Source organism: Felis catus, chromosome A1 (genome assembly GCF_018350175.1).
Source record: "Felis catus isolate Fca126 chromosome A1, F.catus_Fca126_mat1.0, whole genome shotgun sequence".
Lineage (NCBI taxonomy): Eukaryota > Metazoa > Chordata > Mammalia > Carnivora > Felidae > Felis > Felis catus.
This window is the reverse complement of record NC_058368.1, coordinates 225,775,112-225,798,979: the sequence shown is the minus strand read 5'-3', so window position 1 is coordinate 225,798,979 and position 23,868 is coordinate 225,775,112. Positions and strand designations below refer to the sequence as shown.

The following is a 23,868-nucleotide window of genomic DNA, read 5'->3' as shown; positions in this document are numbered from 1 at the left end:
CAGAAGAAAGGTGGGGGTGTACTATCTATATATGGGAACCTTGTACTATCTTTTCAATTTGTCTGTACATCTCAACTGTTCTAAAAAATAAAGTCCATTTTAAAGAAGGAGAGAACCAACTATGTGTTTGAACCCACTGGACACCTTGGAGGTGCAGTCACCTGCCCTCCGTTAGCCATGACATTGAAAACCAAGTTCCCTACCTTTCACTGAGGCTTCTCCACAACTGTGCACCTGAAACAAGGAGAGGCAAAGAATGAAACATTAATGGAGGCGTTTTTCTCTCGAAGCATTTCTCAACGTAGAAATCTTCTGAGCTATTAAAAATGCTTAGATGTGGGGACGCCTGGGTGGCTCAGTCAGTTAAGCGTCCAACTTCGGCTCAGGTCATGATCTCATAGCTCGTGAGTTCCAGCCCCGCGTCGGGCTCTGTGCTGACAGCTCAGAGCCTGGAGCCTGTTTCAGGTTCTCTGTTTCCCTCTCTCTCTGTCCCTCTCCTGCCTGTGCTCTGTCTCTCTCTCCCAAAAACAAACATTAAATTTTTATTTAAAATTAAAAAAATAAAATAAAATAAAATAGAATGCTTAGATCTTTCAACTCTAGAAATTATCAAACCATTCAGTATACACCTCTGGTACCAGAATTAATTCAGGCAATGTGTCCACGAGTATTTCAGAGCCTGCTATTTGTAAAACACTTGGATAGGTGCCTTGGGAGATGGAGCCCTGTATCACACATGGTCCTGCCTCGGAGACTTGAGTGTTCAGTGGGGCAGACCTAGCATGCACTGAGGCGGTGTATGGAGGGAGAGAGAGAGTATGGCTGCTCGAGACAGTCCCAATAACAGAGGTGCCATTTACGGTGGGCTTTGAAATGGTACCGACAAAAGGAGAACTGAGACAACAGTGATTTGAGAAAGGAGGTTTTTATCTATTCATCCTTTAGGTATTTTGAGCTTATGTTGAGGCTCAAGTGAAATCAACAGAAAAAAAACGCATACTTGGATCTCATTTGCTTTTTAAAAAAAAATTTTAATGTTTATTTATTTTTGAGAGAGACAGACACAGAGTGCGAGTGGGGGAGGAACAGAGACAGAAGGAGACAGGGAATCCGAAGCAGGCTCCAGGCTCAGAGCTGTCAGCACAGAGCCTGACATGGGACTCAAACTTGTGAACCGTGAGATGATAACCTGAGCCAAAGCCGGATGCTCAACCGACTGAGCCACCCAGGAGCCCCTCTCATTTGCTTTCTTGACGGGCTTACTTTCTTCATTGCACTGCATCTTAATATTATACACCCAGCTACCAGTTTTAATGGATATTAGAAATGGCCATGAGGCGGTTTCTGCATTTTTCCATCTTTCCAAAGATGTTGTCCCTTTTGTTCTTCAGTATCCCCTATCAAAGATCTATTAGGGGTGCCTGGGTGGCTAAGAGTTGGTTAAGAGCAGGTGACTCTTGATCTCAGCTCAGGTCTTGATTTCAGGGCTGTGAGTTCAAGTCCCACATTGGGCTCCATGCTGGGCATGGAGCCTACTTTGGATGGATGGATGGATGGATGGATGGATGGATGGATGGAAGGAAGGAAGGAAGGAAGGAAGGAAGGAAGGAGGGAGGGAGGGAGGGGGAAGGGGGGAAGGGAGGAAAGGAGGAAGGGAGGAAGAGAAGGAGGGAGGGAGGAAGAAGAAAAGAAGAAAGAAAGAAAGAAAGAAAGAAAGAAAGAAAGAAAGAAAGAAAGAAAGAAAGAAAGAAAGAGAGGGAGGGAGGGAGGGAGGGAGGGAGGGAGGGAGGGAGGGAGGGAGGGAGATCTGTGTGATAAATTCTTAAAATTTAGTCCCAGGAAAAAAAAAAGTTTCTTGAAATTGCTTGCATTCTTTCATCAGACTATTAGAATTATTCAGTGGATCTAGGTTCCCTTTTTACCTTGGCTGCCAGTAAGCACAGGGATCAATCTGTTGCTCAATATTGGTCACCATATTAGAATCTATTCCTCTACTTACACCTTTTAAAAATAGCCTTGTTTTTTATGTTCCTCACAAGCTGCCTCAAATACTTTGGGGTTAGATGGCACAGCAAACAAAGCAAAGAAACAATTCCAAAGAATCCAAGGGCTTACGAACACTAGTGATGCCTCAGCTGAAGTTGGAAAGTAGGAGAGACTAAATTCTGGCACTAACACTCACCTTGTCATACGACCCTTCTCTGATAGCACCAGCCCCAAGAGTGGAGGAAGTGGGTGACATCATGGGGTGCTTGCTTGCTTATTAAAGTGGGGAAAATGAGCATGGTTGCTGGGCTGTGGGGACAAGGACATTCAGAATGGCAAGGACAGCAGACCTGCAGCCACTGAGCACCGAGCAGGTGGGGGCTGTGCAGGGCAGAGGGGCGGGTAAGAGGCAGAGCAGGACGGCACTTACCCTGAGGGCAGAGCCGGTTCAGCAGGAGTGAGGGGCTGGGGGCTGGCCAGAGGGTATCCTGAGGGGTGACTCTCAGCCTCTGTAGGGGTTGCAGACACAGTGCTTCTGGTGGCTCAGGTCAAAGATGAGGCCACGCAAGTGGGTGACCAAATCCAGGTTACAGGACGCAGGGACAGGGAACTGAGGCACACGAGTCCACCCGCCACAATCCCTGATGGCCCATGCTCAACTGTGACCAGAAAATGGAGTAAACGGACAGTGCAGATTTCGCAGGAGGAAAGGTACGAAGGGACAGAGGTTGAAAACGAGCGGCCGCGTGGGGACCTGCTGAGCCCCCCTCCCGCCGCACAGGGCGGTGCTGGAAGAGGATGTGAAAGGGAGCCGGTGGCAGAAGGACAGGCTCTTCTGCGAGGAGAGGGAGGCAGGGGACGGTCGAGCAACAGCCTATGGCTGCAGAGGGATTTTCCACGCTGCAGGAGGGTCCCCCAGGGCCTGGACGAAGGGGCTCACACAGGGAAGTGTGCACTCAAGGTACACAACAGGAGTGAGCGCGAACCACCCCCCACAGCTGCAGGCTGCTCCTGCTGCCGACTTGTAACAGAGACGTGGATTCCAGCAGGTTCCACAAAGATGATTTCACGTGAAAGATCTCCACACTGTTGCCCATGTCCTTCATACTAAGCATCTGAGATGGTATTAAAAATAGCAATGGGGGGGAGGGGGGGAGAGGAGGAATAAAACGAAATTCATAACAGCAGAAGCATCAGCTCTTTAGCCAAAACCGTCGTGGGAAGCGGGGACGCTGAGACGGGAGGGGAGAGAATGGCCCCGGGAGCCCGACGGCTCGCTCTTGCTTTGCCAGTTGCTGTCCTAAAGCCAACGTGAGCAGCGACAGCGGCTGGCGGTTCTGGCTAAAGCCATGGCGTCTCCGTAACAGCATCTGGCTCGAGATGGGAGCTTCCCGGAGACCCACTCGTCTCAGCCGGGCCTGGGCTGCAAAGTCTGCAGAGTCAGGCCCCTGCCCACTATCCGCAGGGCTCAAATGGGTCTTTGTCTCCAAAGCCTCCACTAACGGAGGCCGAGGCCGGCACTTGTGCTCCTTCATCGCGGGCCGAGGGGCGCTGGGAGAGAGCAGAGTTAATCCCGACCTTCTGCCTTTGTGCAGTAGAAATGCTGTATTCGGAGCAGTGCCGCTGGGCTCATACCCTCAGAGAAAGCCTGGCCTGGGGCAAGCGCCTGGCGTGCAGGATGGGGTCTGAGAGCTCACCTGGGGCGCCGGGGCCGGGGTGGGCCTGGATGCCCCTGGCAGCCCAGGGCCGCCAGCAGGCCCTGAACAGAAAGGCGCTCAGCACAGGTCGCCCGAGTGAACACACCCCATGATGTTCAGATGACGCGGCAGAGCGGACCGGGCCGCACGGAAGCTACTGGGCCCAGGGCACTCCTGTTCCACGGTCTCAGTCCACCCTACCCGGCCGAGTGGCCTGGGTTGGTCTCGGCCGTGTCACGGGATGAAGAAGCCCAGGCCGTGCAGCTGGCGGGATGACGGCCCCCAGAGACGCCAGGTCTCCCATCCCCGAAACCTGCAAAATGCCACTTTCTACGGAAGCGGGATGCACTGTGTGTGATTGAGTCAAGGGCCAGGAGATGGGGAGACTGTCCGGGGCTGTCCAGGTGGGCCCCAAGTACAACCACGAGGGTCCCTGTAGGAGGGAAGTTTGACGAGGACGAAGAGGAGGGGGTGAGCACAAGGGCAGAGAGTGGAGGGACGTGGCCACAAGACACGCACGACAAGCCACCACCCGAAGCCACCCGAAGGAAGAGGCAGGGGATGCTTCCCTAGAGCCTCCGGAGGGGGCACAGCCCTGCAAGAACCTCGACGTTGGCCCAGTGGCACTGATTTTGGGCTGGTGGCCTCCAGAACAGTGAGGGGAGAGATTTCTGTCGCTTTGAGCCACCACGTTTACGATGGCTTGTTACCCCAGCCCCAGGAAACTAACCCAGTATCTGGTGGGTCCCCGCCACACTGGGAAGTGAAGCGAACAAGCCCGGACTAGACCCTTCAGGCTCCTACTCTTCCAAGGCCACAGCTTCCGTTCGCCGAGGGCCGAATCCTTGCAAGCGGGGCGGCCTGCACTCTGTGAACGCGGAGGTCCCGTATTCACAGGACGGTCAAGCCTGATAACAACCTCTGTGCGAGTGGCCGAGAGTGAGAAAAGAGCAGTCGCGAAGCCTTCAAGCCCTGTACTTGCCTGCCACGCTTGTCTGCTCCTACAACTTGTGCCCAAATGGGGACCTGATTTGACTCGAAACGGAAACGATCGAGATGCTCGGCTAAAATGGCTGCTGATAAAAATGTGTAAGTGGTTATTTCTTCTAAGATTCCCCTGAGGAAGGTCCTAGAGGGTGAAAATGTTACAAAGTCTACTGGAGAAAAAGGGTCTCTCCTCTGTCCGTTAGGATCAGGGCAGAGGGGTGCCCGGGTGGCTCAGTCAGTTAAGCGCCCACTCTTGATTTCAGCTCAGGTTATGATCTCATGGTTCATGAGATTGAGCCCAGTGTCAGGCTCTGCACTGAGTGTGGACTCTGCTTGGGATATTCTCATTCATTCTCTCTCTCTCTCTCTCTCTCTCTCTCTCTCTCTCTCTCTCTCTCCCCCCCCCCCCTGCTCCTCTACCCAACCTGCGCTCTCTAAAAAAAAGAAAATGCGGGGCGCCTGGGTGGCTCAGTCAGTTAAGCGGCCGACTTCGGCTCAGGTCATGATTTCGCGGTCCGTGAGTTCGAGCCCCACGTCAGGCTCTGTGCTGACAGCTCAGAGCCTGGAGCCTGTTTCAGATTCTGTGTCTCCCTCTCTCTGACCCTCCCCCGTTCATGCTCTGTCTCTCTCTGTCTAAAAATAAATGTTAAAAAAAAAAAAAAATGAAATGAAAAGTTTGAATCAGGGCAGAAACAGGGCATCACCGCGGGTGCATCTGACAGACCCTGTGCAAAATCCACAATGTGAGACCAATGCTCGGCTTCCAACTGGCCTTAATACATCTGTGGTGAACAGAGTACTGGGGCAGGTGTCTGACAGGGTTAACAGGGAGTTGGGTGTCTATTCTCTGAAACAGAAAAGGGTGGGGTGAAGAGGGAGGGGAACGAGGGGAGAACCCATACACAAATGCAATCTTAATCCACAGATTCATGAAAAGAAGTAATTGGGGGCCACTGGGTGACTCAGGCAGTTGAGAGTCCGATTCTTAGCTTCGGCTCAGGTCATGGTCTCACGGCTTGCGAGTCTGAGCTCCACATTGGTCTCACGGCTGTCAGCGCAGAGCCCGCTTTGGATCCCCCGTCCCTCTCTCTCTGCTCCGCCCCCACTTGCGCTCTCTCAAAATAGATTTTAAAATATATTTTAAAAAAAAGAAAAGAAGGAACTAGACATAAGTGAATTTGTGGGAGGTCTCCTAACCGAATTTCCAGTTTGGCACTTCCCAATTCCAGTAGATTTATTCCTCACGTAAATTCCTACGGTTAACAACATTGGGTTTTTTTCACCTTCTCAGATTCACCAGAATGAAGGAATTACCTTCAAACCTTCTAATGCAGCAATGTAACACAGTCTTTCTACACATAATTTACTTAAAGAAGACTCAGAATATAAACTGGAGCTCAAGCCCACTGTGGAACATGATGATGGTAAACCCGTAACAGCTGAGATCCCTGGTCTCAGAGTTGGCTTTAGGGAGAACAAGGGTGCTTCCTACAAGGCAGGCCTTGGTACCCTGCCAGGGCGGGAACTCTGGGAAGGTCTTATGCGCATCAATCCATATGGACCCCAGCCAATATTATCCTTCCATGTGGGTGTTGCACTGAGGGAAATCAGATGTCTCACTGGAACCTCCTTCTCTTGGCTATTTTTTTTTTTTAATTTACTTATTTGAGAGAGAGGAGAGCGAGCGAGTGTGCAAGCGGGGGAGGGGCAAAGAAAGAAGGAGAGAATCCCAAGCAGGCTCCGCACCGTCAGCGTGGAGCCTGACATGGGGCTCGATCTCACCAACCCATGAGATCAGGACCCGAGTCGAAAGCAAGAGAGTCGGACGCCTAACCGACTGAGTCATCCTGGTTTTTGATCCCATCAATCTTACCACATTTAAAGTTCCCAGGGCCCAATTACTCCAAGGAGGGACTTTTGCTCATTCACAAAATCTAGCTCAGGCTCTGGTCGGAGGGCCTCTCCAAGTACAGAAAAGCTGGACTCAGATTTATAACACAGACAAATTACTCAGAAAACACCTTGAGCAAATTTCAAAATTAACTCAAAGTCTCATTTTTAAACAATCAGTTCACTTTTCATTATCATGAACTCATTTGTTAAAATTTACTTAACTACTACTTTTTTTTTTTTAAGTAATCTCTACCCCCAACATGGGGCTTGAACTCAAAACCCCAACATCAACAGTCACGTGTTTTACTGACTGAGCCAACCAGGTACCCCAACTGTTATTTGTTTTTAAGCCCAGAATTGTTTTTCTTCATGGAGGCAGAGAAAGTTTTCATATAAACGAGCCCATTTTCCAGTGGCCCAAGCTTCATCTTGGGGGACGTTATAAATATTTCACTGTCATCCTCACTGCAACCTGCTTACATATCAAAATGGTCTTTAAGTAGCACTTAGAGCCAAAGAGCAACCAGCATGCACACACAAACCTTTCGCTCAGGACCAGCGGCTCTGACTAGGGACATCAGTTAAGTACGTAATAAATATTTGCCAAATAAATAAATATTCAACAAACATTAATAATAGCAAAGTCAATGCCTACATGACGTTATTTTGTTCCCTTCTATAATGTTTTTAAGTTTATTTTAATAGAGAAAGAGAGGGACGGAGGGGCAAAAAGAGAGGGGGAGAGAGAGAATCCCAAGTAGGCTCTGCTCTTGGACCCACAAACTGTGAGATCGTGACCTGAGCTGAAATCTAGAGTCAGATGCTTAACTGACTGAGCCACCAGGGCGCCCGTTCCCTTTTAAAACTACTTGGTTAATGTGCCTACACAAAGATCAGATATTTGGGGTCTAGCAAATTACATACCATAAAAATGAATTCTCAGTTTTCTTACCTCTAGCTCTGGACAAAACCATATCCTTTATTATTTGCATAATAACACGCCCGAGTATCATGACAGAAATCAGGTGATACACTCTCCATGGAGTCAGTGCAAGGAACCTGTAACAGCAAAAACAGACAAATCACGATTTCAGTTTGACGATTTTCATCTTTTTTTTAAGTTAGGTTTAGTTCCTAGCATAGAAACGAAGACACAAATTTCAGTTTTCAGAATCACCCCAACGAGACCACATCAAAGTTACCCAATAGGCATCAAAGTCAGCAAAATAAAAGCGCTTGGGCCACATATGCATTGGTGCTAGACTTTCCGCTGTAACCTCTAATTTGGGCAGAGGATTCTCTATGCTGGGTGTGGCCCAAATATCACCCTGCTAACAGACAGAGAGTGGAATTGACCTGAAACCAAATCATGAGGCACGTGAAAGGCAGAAGGGTAGGTTTTCCACTATGTGGAGGGGCTACTGCCCTCCCTGTTCTACTTCTATCTACATTTATCCACCGGCCCCTCCCTCCGATCTCTTGGAAACAGCAGTGATTAAGGATCCAAGGCACTAGCCCCTTCTCTTTAAGATCACATCCTGTGGTCTATCCAGCCAGGTCCTCTCCAAGGGGAAACCAAGAATTCTTTATCACGAACAGCACACAAACAGTGCAGTACTTTTTTCTTTTTTAATGTTTATTTATCTTTGGGGGGGTGGGTCAGAGAGAGGGAGACACAGAACCTGAAGCAGGCTCCAGACTCTGAGCTGTCAGCACAGAGCCTGACGTGGGGCTCAAACTCACCAACCGTGAGATCGTGACCTGAGCTGAAGTCAAACATTAACTGGGCCACCCAGGCACCCTTGCAGTACGTTTTTTTATGATTGGGCTTATAAAGGAACGGAATAAGCCTTCATACAGAGGTTGAAGCCTGCTTACAGACTAAATGCTCAAACTTCCAGTTAGTATTAATTTTGGTGTAATCATAATCCTAAAAAAATTAACATATATGCCGTTTAAAACTAGTTGCAAGGCACTGTAGGCTTTATGGAGAAGGTCACACACTGTAAAGAAAGAATCCTGTCTTCCGGGAACTTACTTCCTCATCTGAGACAAACACGGGCCAAGCCAACCTAACAAAATCCAAAGCAAGGAGTCTGAGGTACTCAAGTAAAACATGAGCAAAGAACAAAGAGAAGCAAAAGAAGGAATGATTAACTCAATAATAAGGGAAGATTTTATGGAAGTGGCCCTTGAACTTGGTCTGGCAGGACGGATGAAATTGAGAGGAAAACAGAGGTTGTTCCAGTATTCCAGAATATTCCAGGATACAACATGTACAGAAGATCATAGTCGGGGACGGGGAGGTGTGCCTGGGGCACACTGAGTGTCCTGGGGTGCCCCAGCAAGACATGGATAAAGGAGATATGTGGGAGATGGGCAGATAGAGAAGATATTGAGGGGACAGGCTGTCGGCACACTGTGGCAGGCCCTGAATTATCTGCTAGGGCATTTGGTCTTAATAATACCAGCAATAAAGAGAAAGCCAAAGGTATAGACAGGTATCAGGTAGGAAAGTGGAATGATGGGAGATTTCAGAAGATGCCTGAGAGAATGAGGTAGGAGAGTGAAGAAGCATGGAGTCCGGGACATCTGCTAGAAGGTTGTATAACGTGTTTGGTGAGAAGCAGCCGACGTGAGATGCTGGTGACGTCATGGGTAAAGCCCTCCGGTGCAAGGTGGGCAACCCAGGTGCCAGCTCTGGTTCTCCTAGTGAGTGTCACCTGGGCCAGTAAAATAAGTGGGTAGAACAGGTAAGTGCTTCGTAAATACCGGTCGCCACCGCCACCAGGCTGCTGCCTGGAAAGCTTGTTAAAATACGGACTCCCAGACCCCACGTTCCTCCCCCAGGTCCCCTGAAACAGGTGGTCTAATTACCAGTGTTTACACTCAGTGAGTACTTACTTGGAGAGTGTCTACACTGGGCCAGCCACTGTGCTACCAGAAGGAACTAAATACTGAGCAAGAGGCACAGAGGGAAAGAGCAGACCTACAGGATAACCCGTAACACCAACGTCTCTGTTTTTAGTAGCAACGATTTCATTTGCTAATCTGGGACTGCTGCTGGCTCTCTTTTTTGAGCTCGTATGTTTCTATTAAGTGAGGCTGTTTTCTGGTCTCTGTTTTCTTGTTGGCTTACCTCCTCCTTTCAGTTTATGATCCCTGCTTGCTGTGGCCCACATGCCAGGCTCTCTCTGATCTCCCCACCTGACATCAAAGTGGCAAGTTTTCAAAAGTTCTCATGGTGACCCACAGTGAGAAATTCACTTACATCTAAATACGTACAAATGAAACCAAAGTTTCAAAAAGTAATATTTATCCTTATAATGTGTAATGCCTTCTGATACCTTCCATTCAATTCTATTATATTTTTTAATGCTGACTGCAATTCTAAGGTGATTCAGGGCTCCTGCATGGGTTGTATGTAACTCACAGTTTCATTCGCTGCATCAGAAAAAATCTATAAATGTTAAATTAGTATGTTTCATTAGATCACCTGCTATGCAAAGTCAAGCAGAGCCCTAGGAAAGCTCCCTCAAGTTTAAAGGTCTTCAGACTCAGCCAGGAAACCAGTTCCATGTCTTTGAAGAAATAAAGAAATGCAAAAACAACCCAGGCAGTGAAGGTCTTAGTGGAAGTTATAATCTTCCAGGAATACAAAAATTAGGTAATGGCAGGAGTGTAACCCTCAGCCCTGGCTTCTGGAAGACTTCACTCGGAGGGCGTTGCCATGGCAACTCCAGTTGGGGGTCCAGTGGACATTTTGGCCAAGGGTCTCAATGGTCATTAAGAATCCTCAATCATAAAGGATAGACTATTTCATAAATGATGCTGTGATCATTTGCAATCCATCTGAAAGAAAGGAAAATTGTATATCTATCGCCAAATTAAGGCGAATGAGAAAGGAATAATATTTTGCAACAAGGTCAGCCCATGTTCCCTAAAGGACAGATGGAACATATTTTCAGCTTCGTGGGTCTTCTGGTCTCTGTCACAACTGTCAGCTCTGTCACTGTATGAAAGCAGCACAGATATCATATGAAAGAATGGGTCATGTTGCAATAAACCTCATTTATCAACACACACACACACACACACACACACACACACACACACACACCCGCGAATCCTCAGTCAAAACAAAGGCAATCCATACAACTGCTCAGGAAGGGAATGCTAAAATTGTATGGGATTCCATAATCGTCTCCTAGGCAGGCTAGCATCCTTGGCCCCAAGAAGTAAGTACAGAAATGCTTGTGAAACTAATCCCTAATATTAATCATTCATATTTAGAAAAACCTATGCATATTTGGTTTTTTAATTATTTATACTGTTTTAGATGATTCATCTCATGGTTCCAATTTAAAATATGTAGCTGTAAAATTAAATAAACAAACAAACAAATAAAACGCATAGCTGTATAGACTTGTGACTTGAAATAAAAATCTTAGGAACACAGGAGTTTAATTTCTTCATTTTGCAGGAACTGCCTAATGTTCAGGAAAGCCTGGTTTTTGTTTTTTTTTTCCAACTTCTACTTTGGTTAATTTCAAACACACATAAAAAGAGAGACCAACTTATAATAAAAAAGAGTCAACAGTTTTGTATCCATGGCCAGTCTTGTTTCTTCTATGTTCCCACCAAGCTCTCCCCCCACCCATCCCCACCACCCAGGATTACTTGAAGCAAATCCTAACCGTCATATAATTGAATTTACAAATATTGCCACCTATCTTCCCAAAAAGGAAATTTTAACCTAACAATAAAAACACTGTCTCATCTTAAAAAAATGTTTTAATCCCTTAATGTCATCAGATATCCCAACAGGATGCACATTTACCCAATCACCTTCTGTACACACATGTGCACATACACACAAAGACTGAAACAAGATTGGAAAAAAAATCATACATTGAAATTGATGATGTGAGTTTTGAGTTTCCTGTAATTTATAGGTTTACTGCCTTCTCTTTCTCTCTCTCTCTCTGTCTCTCTCTCTGCTTGAAATTCTTTGTGGAAGAAACAGACTCATTTGTTCAGTAAAATCTTCCAGAGTCTGAGAATCAGTCATTGAATCCTGTGGTTTAGTTCAACATTTTCCTCAATGCCTTGGGCGGACTATAAAAACAGGCAGTTCAATCTAGAGACTCGGCCAGATTTAGGTTCAAAATTTAAACTACATCATAGGTGTTGGTGTGTGTTTCCATCAGGAGGCAGATACTGTCTGGGTGTCTGGGGTCTCTATTCCTGTGATATTAGCAGCCACTGATGAGGTCTACCTATCTTCCTTAGGAGACACAGGACAGTGAGAGCTCTTCACTCTTGCTTCAGCCACCAGCTGGATCAGATCTATGAAGAGAAACGTCCCCTATGGATGTCTGATTGCCCTGAGACACAGATCTCACAGGAGAGGCAGGATTAATTCTTGAGTCTTTCTCTTTATTCAGCAGCTGTCAAGATAATGAGACAGTTCCTCAGTAGCCTCTAACGAAAACCAAGTTGGTTTTCTTCTTTCCTTTCTGTAGTGTTGTTATGGTCATACTCGATATGCTTCAGTCCACTGCGGTATTATTCCTTCTGACCCTCAAAAGTGTCCCATCTTGGCTGGTGGGAGCTTATTCGGGCTGGTTCTTGAGTCCTTTGGTACAACTTTAATAATCTTTGATAATTAAGTACTTTAAAGCGATAGAGAAAATACAAAATTTACAAACGTGGGTTAAAATGTTTAAAGGGATATAGAACTAAACTTTTAAACAAAACATGGGGCACCTGGGTGACTCAGTCGGTTGAGCATCCAGCTTCGGCTCAGGTCATGATCTCACGGTCTGTGAGTTCGAGCCCCTGTGCTGACAGCTCAGAGCCTGGAGCCTGTTTCGGATTCTGTGTCTCCCTCTCTCTCTGCTCCTCCACTGCTCATGCTCTCTGTCTCTGTCTCTCTCTCTCTCTCTCTCTCTCTCTCTCAAATAAACAAACATTAAACTTTTAAACAAAACCAATCATTCACCAGAGGCTATCTTAAAAATGGCTATTAAAATTTGCTAGATTGATAAACAAAATGTGTTACATTTTGTTACATACAGTTGCCCCTAGTATTGACATCTTATTTCAGTGTGGCACACTTGTTATAACCAAGGCACCAATATGGATACATTGTTAACTCCTTGGTTCACATTAAGGTTCACTCTTGGTGTTGCACCTTCTATGGGTTTTGACAAATGCATAATGTCATGTATCCACCATAACAGCATCACATTGAGTATTTTCACTGCTCTAAAAATCCCGTATGCCACATATTCAGTCCTTTCTCGCTCCCCAGAAACCAAGTGACCACTGGTCTTTTAACTGTCTCCACTGGTTTGCTTTTTCCAGAATGACACGCAGTTTTTACTATCCTCTGTGTCTTTTAATGGTTTGATAGCTCATTTCTTTCTATGACTGAATACTATTCTATTGTATGATACACTACTGTTTATTCATTCACCTACTGAAGGACATCTTGGTTGCTTCCGATTTGGGGCAATTAAGAATAAAATTGCTACTCTGTGTCAGATTTTGTGTGGTTACAAGTTTTTCATTCTTTGGGAACAGCCTTTTTTTAAAAAAAAAAAAAACAGGTTCATCAGCATGCCAGCTTATTTTGGATTTATGGGCAGTTAAAACCTCCAAGGATTCTACTTTTTGGATGCAACTTTTGAATCTAAGTATGTCCTATTAACTTTGTTCTTGTCTGACACAGCCCGTCATCCAAACCTACAGACCTTAATGGTGTCCCCAACCCCATTCATTCTCTCGTCCAGCTTCTTAACACCTACACATTTGCAGGTCGTTTGTCCTCTTCCACACTATTGATCAAAGGTGCTGATCAGCACTGACGCCCTGTCACTTCCCATTAACAGCTGCTCTCAGAGTGACCTAGATTAATCAGCACTTTATGAAGATGACAGACCATCTAATCTGCCAGTCCATTCTTGTCCCCATCACTCCACCTTATCCACAAAGACATAACAAGAGATTTTCTTAAACACCTTGCTGGAGCCTAATACATCCCTAAGGTCTATGTGTTTCTAAGTGTCGATCTGCTTGACTGATGCTGAGAATTACTTTGAGGTATGAAACAGTTCTCAGCTGCAGAACTAAATAAACACCATTAGAAACTGCCAAAGGGTGTCCTGGGGCACAGCCTGTTCTGAACCCTGGGGTGACCTTGCTGATGTGCCCATTCACAGAATTCACACGTGGCCACCACATCACCCATGGCGGAATTCTAAGGCAAAGATGGCCACACACAGGTGATCAGAGGATTCCTGAAGGCTGTGGAGTAATTATTAAGAGATGAATTGTGGTCAAAACGCAGAAGGCCCAAGAAATCATGAGAAGCAGAGTGATAAAGTACAGACTTTGAAGAGGGAGGTCTGTGGATACACATCACCCTCACTCATAGTTTTCCAGGTCCAGTGCAAGGTGACAATGCAGAGACCTCACAGGGGGGTGGAGAAGTCAATACCCCATTTCCACCAGTCTGTAGCCCCAACACATAACAAATGGGTCCCCAAGATATTTCAACCTCCCCTCCAGGGCATGTTTGGGATCCGGATTCAGGGTGGGTGTAATGCCCCTGACCAGTCACTCCTGAATGCACCGTGGCATTGCCAGCTGGGACAAGGACAGCAAGCACCTTATCTCGAGGCTGCAAAGCACATGCCTGATGAGGACCCTTCTCACTTGTGCTCAGGCCCCCCATGAGGGGCAGATGGCCACGGTGGAACACAAGCCTCCCCCACCCTGGGGGATGCAACCTGCCCGCAGTCCTGGGCAGACGACCTTGGGCAGTCACGCAGAGCAGCTGGGTGGGGAGGGGAGCCGGAGCAGGACCGCTGGCAGGTGGCAGAGGGGAAGGGAAGCTACCGGGAGTGGAAGCTCCACCCCCCTCCCCGTGCCCATTCCACTGGCCCGTCACGCTGCACTTACAAAAAAAAAAAAAAAAAAAAAAAAAAAAACAAATTCAAACATCAAAGAATAAAGAATTGCCAGACAGCAACTGCAGAGCATTACTCCCCAAGGGTGGGGCCCTCTGAACACCAGACTCTGTGCGACTGGACAGGCCACTCACCCACTTAGCCAGCTCTCCCCTCATGATAGCTTGGAGGGCAGGTCCCCAACACTGACCAACAAAGGCTTTTTTCCTCCTCAAAATAGTTCTTAACTTAAAAAAGGCCAACAACCCTTAACCAAATTACCCTAGGGACCTGTGATCACATTAGTGGATCCTAGAATGGACAAAGCACCACTAATCCCTAAGTCTCCAGCTATCACAAACATCTTTCTATAGATGGATAGGCTTTTTAAAAAATTTTAATGTGTATTTATTTTTGAGAGAGAGAGACAGAGTGCAAGCAGGGGAGGGACAGAAAGACAGAATCTGAAGCAGGCTCCAGGCTCTCAACCGTCAGCACAGAGCCCGATGTGGGGCTCGAACCTATGAAATGTGAGATCATGACCTGAGCCGAAGTCAGACACTTAATCGACTGAGCTACCCAGGCATGGATGTGGTTGTTTAAATACCCAATTAATAGGGGGAAAAAACCTACTACCTCTTTTTAAAATTAAAATATCACTGTCTGATACATGTATTTCTTTTAGCTGATGCTGGATATAATTTCTGTCTGATAAAGGATATTCCAATTTTGGAAACCAAGGCAAGTAAACATTATATGTGACAACTATAATATCCACAGACACACCATGACAAACAGTGCAAATGATAATTCAATGTTTTATATATATATACATATATACATATATATACATATATGCGCATATATATACGTATATATACATATATACGCATATATATATACATACACATGTACATATATATGTACGTATATACACATATATATGTACATATATGTACGTACAGGTATACTTATATATGATTGCATATACGTAAAAACACCCCATTTATTTTATAAAGACATACTATATGGATGAGCTGCTTTGGAAAGGTAAAGTACCAAATCACTACGTGCACTTTCCTTTAGCAAGCTGTGTCCAATTTCTACATCTCAATGAGATGACTATTTTTAAAAATACCACATTGCCCAGGTGACTCATGTTTAGCTTGTGATGATTAGAGCCCATGGACGGCTGCTAGCCATGCTCATATAGCATCATGTCGGATTCACTTTTAGACTGGCTGAATCTGTTTGCTTTCTTCTTACTGTTTTCTTATTTCTCCTCTACTTTCTGCTCTTTCATTCTCTGATTCAGCAGCATTCAATTTTAATCTGGTTTTCAACCAACCTACTGCCATAGTCCACTTGGCTTAGTTGGGATGGTTTACTAGTCATCCTCGTAGGACTGAGTCTCTACTCTGCTCTTTGGGTCAGCTAAGAAATAAGACTCCATCCAGGGGTGAAGGAGAGTGTAAGGAAAACAGGTAGAGACCCAGAGAAAGCCTAGAAGATTCTAAGGATCTAATGGTGAAAGAAAGAAGGAAAGAAAGAGAAAAATGGAAGAGGAGGAAGAAAGAAAGAAGAAAAAGAAAGAAAAAAGGAGAAAGAAAGAGGAGGAAGGAAGGAAGGAAGGAAGGAAGGAAGGAAGGAAGGAAGGAAGGAAGGAAGGAAGGAAGGAAGGAAGGAAAGAAGAAACACAGAAAGTAGAAGAGGCTGCAGGACCCCCTAAATTATGTCCATGACTTTAAGTAAAAAGTTTCCTATCAAATTATGGGCTTTGACTACTGTCAAGTTAGTCTGCAGTCACTGCTCATTGCCAGGTGACAGTCGGACGCTCTATGAAGATGCCCAAAAAGGGAAACATCAGGCTGGGAGCTAAATTATCTCAGGTAACCCATCATTGTAGCTTGCTGTGCGTGGCTCATTCAGGGCCACCACTGTTCCCTGTCCTTTATGGATTGTCAAGCATTCCACATGCATGTGGGGCCCTGGAGGTGCCTACTCAGCCTGGGCAACGGGAGGGAGCCACAGCACAGTGGCCAGGGCGGCCAGAGCGCCGGGACAGGCACTGGGCTCTGTGGCCGACGTGATGGAGAAGGACGTGAAGATACCAGAGCTACCTTCTGTGGGCTCTACTCAGCGGCTAATTACAAATCTCTTTTAAAAATTTCTTTCCTAGCTGTGTATCCATTTGACAAGGAAAGCCTAACCATGCCATTTCTTCATGGCCAAATAAAATGGCTCAACAGGCTAAATTTGTCATAAAGCAAATAAAAAAAGAACTCACAAAGCAAACAAAAAGCTTCTGTGGTTATGAATGAAAAGGATACTATTTAGTGTGTTCCATGTGTAAAACTCTAACCCTCACTTCTGGGCACAGAATAACCCACTTTGTCTCATGAAGCAAATGATGTCAATAGCAAAAATACAAAGTGTTTGTCTTCAAGGAAAGGGAGTCTATGTACAAAAACACTGGAAACCTCCATAGTTATAAGGTGGGTTTTAATCGGTAGTATTTGCTTTATAAGATAGAGATAGAGATCTGTTTCCCTTTGCTGAAATATATATAACTCCAGACTTTGCCTAGACAGAGTCCTCTATGATGTTGGCTTTATGTGATACTATGGTGGCTCAAATCATAAAAGGGCCTAAGACATAATGATTTATCCAACATTATTCCAAGTCCAGATCATCACATTTTGCTGACACGTAGTTCTGTCATCTTCTCGAGACTTAGGCGTATGGGTAGCCATCTTCCTTAATATCACAAAATTCTGAATCTCAACTAAAGTTGGCTTTCATTTTTCCTGGCCTTTTATACTGATCGTGCAAAAACAGTGTCTGAAAATGCTTTGTGAAATTAAATTATGCCCAATTAAGGGGGGAGAACTGCCAAACAACCATGACTCACTGAATTATAAGATGAAAATACATCCCAATTTCAGACCTGTTTAAACATGCATGTATGCTGGGGAGAGGGAAATACACATCTTAAAAGTCAACAAAATATATAGTTTCAAATAATTTGGAAAGAAAGAGGGTAATCATGAAGTGAAGTGAGATAAAGTAATGACTATTAATTATAAATCGAAGACTCAATAAAACTCAGAATACTTTGTTTCTAGAAAAGTACTTTAGCTATGAGCAAAAAAAAAGTGAATTAGAAGCAAGAGAGAAGAGAAAAATGAAGGAAAAAAAATAAAGGAACGAGCCGCTTTCTGCAGGGAGATGGGACATTTTGGAAGACACCCACAGGCAGAGAAACATTGGGTCGTAGCCGTCAGAAAGGGTATGCTGCAGGGGAGGAGGGAACTAGGCGGTCTCTAGCAGAAAACCGTGGTGATAATCCAGTGAATTCAAGGAATGTGCCAGGTCAGCAAGGCACTGGTGATGAAATACAAGGACAGTGGTGGGCAGCAGCATGGAGCTTGCGTTCTTGAGCCCAGAGAATGGGAGAAGCCAAGGGCATAGCTGGAGTGGCACCAAATCCATGTGAGGTCAAGGCAATGTGAAATCAGGTCTGCTCCACTCCTGCTTTGGAACTAGGAGAAAAGCCATGAGCAAGTCAAACAAGGAGAACCCGGGGCGCGCGGTGGGGGGGTGGGGGAGGGGGAGGGGGTGGTCAATGGGTTCTTTACCTCCACCTAGTGGATGGTATCGGCCAATTCATACTGCCTAGTTACTGCAGCTCAGAAGCAGCGGACTCTCAAGCAGGGTGGGTGACTCAGTCTATGCAGCGCACTCCAGCTGGGTCACCAGCATGCTAAATACTACCAGGTTCAGCCACAGAAAGGAACCAAAAGAAGAAAAGAGAGACCCGATCAAAGTCATGCATTGCCACGGAGCACAGGAGTATTAAGAGGGAAGAAGGGAAGATCTCTCAAGGTGTTTCTCATTCAAACCTTCTCTGAATCCATGAACTCTAAACATAATTGATCCAAATATCAAGCTGAAATTTGGGGCTTCTTCCTTCATAAATAAATGCATATATTGGGTGCAAGGCATAGGGCAGGTGCTCTAAAGGTTTCTAAGAAGAATAGCTCTTAAGTGAGGCCAGACACACACTAATGAATTCAGTGAACCTTTATGGGCACACCCAAGAAAGAAATGAACTGATGTGTAATGAGAACCTACCATATACTAAATATCTTCACATTGCTATCTCATTTAATGCTCTTAAACAACCCGACAAAATAAGATGTATGGCGATATATTCATAGAGTAGGCTGGAGCAGTGTGCCCCAAACCACGCAGCCTGTAAGTCTTATTGACTTACTGAGTCCATTTACACATTCTATTGACATGCCATTTATAGAGCCCTTTGGCACCTCACTTTAATCAACTGATCTAAAACACCAGAATGTTCTAGAGAGCAGAGTTGAAAGAACAATTGTCATATGAGCTCCTGCCTTTCAAATGACCATTCAGGAGTGCCTGGCTGGCTCAGTCAAAAGAACATGTGACTCTTCATCTTGGGGTCATGAGTTTGAGCCCCACATTGGGTATAGAGATTACTTAAAAATAAATAAACTTTAAGAAATAACAAATGCCCATTCAGTTGTGGTCAACCACGCATCAGCTCATGTCCACATTCAAGAGCCCACCCCCAACGTACCTGAACCTTTCTAGGGCCCCAAAAAGAATCCAGCCACTGTGCAGTTCCAAGACTGAGGGCACTGTCACAGCTGCAAATGACCCTCTTCTTTCTCCATCTCCTTTACTCCGAAAACTCAAGGGTGCAAATAGCTGGACCTCAGTCCCACGCCTCCATGTGGCACCCACCCTGCCTTGGTTCCGTTCTGTCCGTCAGCCTGGTTCTCCAGCCCATCGCTACCCTGCTTCTTCTCCTCTCCTTCCTCACAGGAAGCCCTGCCTGGGCTCTGCCTCCCTAGTTCCAGCCAATCCCTTCTCTGGTGAATGAATCTTCATCATACCCTAACAGCCTAGTGTAGACCTTAATACTTCATCATTCACCCTTTTCACCCCAGTAGGAGAAGTAGACTAAAACAGCGAACCTTTCCATATCTTCTTAATGTGGAATTAATAAAACACAGCAGGTGGATAAGTGAATACACAAACGTCAGAGACGACCGACCGCCCCAAGCTCACTTCAAGAGCTCAAGTGCCACAATAATGAACTGAAACGGCCCAACCTGTTAAAAGTGAATTTCTGGACGTGCTTGTTTTTAATGCTTTTCACCTTTTGCCAAAGGGAGCCCTAACATGGGAAGAATGAGAGACCCAGTGGATGAGTCTGTAACACTTTACAGAAGCCACCCCCTCCAACACATTCAGTTTAACACTTCACATGGGGATGGGGCGCCTGGGTGGCTCAGTCAGTTAAGCGTGTGACTTCAGCTCAGGTCATGATCTCCAGGTTCGTGAGTTCAAGCCCAAATGGGGCTCTCTGCTGTCAGCACAGAGCCTGCTTCAGATCCTCTGTCCCCCTCTCTCTCAAAAAAAAAAACAAAAAACAAAAACCAACCCAAAAACCTCACATGGGTGACCCAGAAGGTGCTGTCTTTACAGCTTTGTCCATTCCCTGTCCCCTCTCTGTGCCCACAAGGGCAGTACACAGTGGTAGATACAACCCTAACAACTTTCTCTAATTAAACAAGGGAGACAACAAAAAGTTGTCCCTTAGCACAGCCCTCACCAAACTCCAATGGAAAACACAGGTGTCTCCTGATAATTTCACCTGAGATGCCCAAGGCCATATTAACTCTCCAAACAAGACAGACAATACCCATGAAAAACAATGCAAGGAAGAAGAATAAAAAATCTAATAAGGAAGATGGCAGTTTCTCATTAAGCTCCCCAAATGTGTCTGTGTTTATAACATTTGATGTTAAACATGACCAATAAAACACCTCTCTTCATCCACAAACATAGTGGGTAAGCACTGTGAGCCCGGAGTAGAATATGATCTACATTTCAATCATGAGCTTGCATTTCAATCAGATGACCCTTGAGTGGGAGGTAAGCTAAGCCTACAAACGATAGAGATGCCTCTGATAGTCAATAACCCATCTTTTAAAAACCACCCAGCCATGCAGTCAGCGACATCAGAACTTCGAAGTTGCCATACCCAAAAGGAATTGGCTATTCTGATCCAGGAGAATGTAAGTTCTTTAGCAAAAGGTGTTTGTTTTCAGAAGCCTGGCAAAGGCCCAAGAATAAATCAAGATACCACCCTGTGAGGGGGCTCACCCTTGGTCAACATGGCACTGAAAACCAGTCTCCTTGGCAGCCTGCGACCACATTAGTCCACCCCGTGGCCTCCGAGGGTAGTCTTTTCCTCTCATAGCACTCATCCTGATTTCTACTTGTGTATCAATTTGCCTGTTCATTTATTTCCCAAACTACAAGTTATAGGAGGGAAGGGGCCATGCTCTCCTGCTGGCCGGTGCCACTCCAGCACTAGGTCATGAGCCAGCTGACAGCAGCTGCTCAACTAATACATCGTTGCATTGTTGTTCACTCGATATTTGTTTCATGAACGAGTCAGCTACAATAATTAAGTAATCACGGATGTATTAATGTAATCATTTACCATGAATTCCCTAAAGCACACTATCGTAACACTAACAGCTTGCCAAAATGGAAAAAAAAAAATATATGGGAAGCATCAAAATTTCTGTACAATTTGGAAGACCTTTTGGGGAGCAATGGATAGCATGGATGGCCCTTGGACCTCTACTTAGATCAATTTTTATTTCTTTAAGGAAAGATCTGGCTTCTCATAACCTATTGGAAGTCAGTCTGGCAGTCCTAATACGCCACTGTGCCAATGCCCTGCTGCAATGATGTGGTTGCTGAGGTCAAAGAGGACGATGCCCTGGCCAATTGATGCATCCTCACTCCAGAGGAGTGGTCACAGATGTACCTCCCTCAAGCCTAAGCAGACATGCTCACGATGAAAGCCACACCAATGCCCACCATAGGTCTGGGCTTCTTTCTGGGCACTTGGGAATTCTAACTAGAAGCCAAAGATCAGCACTGACATCCTGGGGACTTTAACCCAAGAATGTTTCTTTTGCTAACAGCCATGATCTCGAATGCCCTACGCACATGGCAATCATGGGCTCGTAAGCCTTAAGACACCCACCTGACTGTATCAGGTAATCCCCCAACACAGCAGAGATTCCGGGGCAGCTGAGAGCTGGCAAATAGACAGAATCCAATGTTGCAGTCATACGTGGCATTAATACACAAATTCAGCTATATTTAGTGATGTTATTTAAAGCAAAAAATTTTCATGGAAATGATTGTTGTCCATTTTGATAAAGGAAAGCTAGTGTTCACTAGTACTAGTGAATTTTTAAAAAGCAATTTTTATATCATATTTTCCATTCCCATTGGATTTTATTTTAAAATCTATCCAGGGGGGCACCTGGGTGGCTCAGTCGGTGAAGCGCCGGACTTCAGCTCAGGTCATGATCTCATGGTTTGTAGGTTGAAACCCTGCATTGGGCTCTGTGCTGACAGCTCAGAGCCTGGAGCCTGCTTCAGATTCTGTGTCTCCCTCTCTCTGCCCCTCCCGCGCTCACCCTCTCTCTCTCTCAAAACTAAATAAACATTAAAAAAATTTAATTGATCCTAACAAACAGAATCTGAGCTGAAAATGAAACGTCATTGTTGAATATCTTTAAATATTTAGAGATCATTTTTAACAAAAAGTTGAAAGTTTAGTATACCATTTTCTCATAAACTACAATAATAAGTAAAGTCTCTCACCAGAAGTTTTTGATGTTATACATGATATCAATGTAGCTGTTGTCCTGATTTTACTGAGACGGTATTTGGAAGTTAAAGTCAAAAGGTGCCCCAAGAAAATACATATTCCTAGAAAGATGTAGAGCTCCACGGTCAATACCCTGTGACACGCCCATTCAGGGTACAGGAACTCAACTGCAGAGAGAATTTCATATAATGTCCTTCCTCCAGCTTCTGAGCCATTTCCTTCTCATAGAAAGGTGGATTTGGGTTTTATGCACTTGTGAGCACCTGTGCCCCAGATGAGCGACTGACCACCTTCTGACTCATGGTGGAATCCTCTCAGACTCCCTAAATCATGCTGCTCAGAAGGACAACTTTGGTCTTTATTTTTCTATTTTGTTTTCATTTCCCATGAAACCTTCAGTTTTTTCACGAACGGAGTGCATGCATGTTTTTTGTTTGTGAACAAGCAGGAGAGCCTGGTGAGAAAAGGTCAGCAGCTCTTTTGAAGACCTTTTAGTCATAACAACAACAAAAGCCCTTAAGTTATGTTTGATAACTAATGTATGTATTAAAGTGACTCTACGTTCACAGGTCTTGTTAGTGTTGTAGCAAACGCAAATATCAATCTGTAATTCAGGAACATATAAAAACACGTTCCCTTTGGGGACGCCTGGGTAGCTCAGTCGGTTAAGCATGTGACTCTTGATTTTGGCTCAGGTCATGATCTCATGGCTCGTGGGATCAAGCCCCACATCGGGATTCTCTCTCTCCCTCTCTCTTTGATCCTCCCCGGTGCATGCTCTCTCTCTCTCAAAATAAATAAACCTTAAAAAAAAAATTTTAAATGTTTCCTTTGAATAGTAGATGCATTTTCAACTGACAAGAATTCTTCCTACAAAAGGTTTTCTAGGATGAACTTACCCTCATCATTTGAAAGAAGGCTCTTTTCCCATTAGCTGGATACTAAACACCTTGTTTCAGGGAGACCTAGTCAAATGCAAGCCGTTACTACTGAGAGAGGAAGTTCTCTTTTGTCAAAAGCAACTTTTGACAAACTCTAGCTCATTTGGTGGTGTGTAAAGACAGAAGCATGAAGTCTAAAGCAAATGTCTGAAGCTCACTGCCGGGAGCTTCTGAGGGTCCTGGCAAATCGCGGGGAGGCCGGTCAACACACTCACTCCAGATTCCCAAGCCCCCAAAGACGCGGTTGGATCAACACAGCAAAATCTCCACACCGACCTGCAAACTGCCACCGGTGATCCTGGCACTTGGGAGCGTTATTACTTTGCCTTCCCAGGTTTCCTCACGCTCCCGGTTTCAACACGTAGTGGCCTACAGCTTTGAGAAAAAGGGGTCAGCAGGCTGTGACATGGGTCACGCTGTCACCGGCTCACGGTGGAGCCCTGGGACTCAGTTTCTTCATCTGTGCAATGAGGTGGTTAAACTGGAGCAAAGATCCTCTCCCTTTGATTTTATTACACAGGTGCCTGCATTTGAAAGGCTCTAGCTGCTAACAAAATAAATAGCGTGGCTTACTGGGTCAAAGCTACTCCCACTTGACCACAGACATGAGCACCTTCTTTGTAACACCGAAAACAGGTTGGTACCTTCAGAGAACTAGGGGGCTC

The 23,868-nt window shown here is 45.4% G+C and overlaps 1 protein-coding gene across 1 annotated transcript in view; it reads right to left on the bottom strand.

The window, feature by feature from the left end:
• Nucleotides 1–23,868, bottom strand: part of RETREG1 (reticulophagy regulator 1) — a 131,688-nt gene that overhangs the window by 90,561 nt on the left and 17,259 nt on the right. Inside the window, exons 2-3 of the mRNA XM_023239424.2 lie at nucleotides 7,516–7,622; nucleotides 204–234 (exon numbers count right to left, since the gene is read on the bottom strand). Coding sequence (XP_023095192.2) covers nucleotides 204–234; nucleotides 7,516–7,622 — 138 coding nt within the window. The remainder of the gene's footprint in view (nucleotides 1–203; nucleotides 235–7,515; nucleotides 7,623–23,868) is intronic.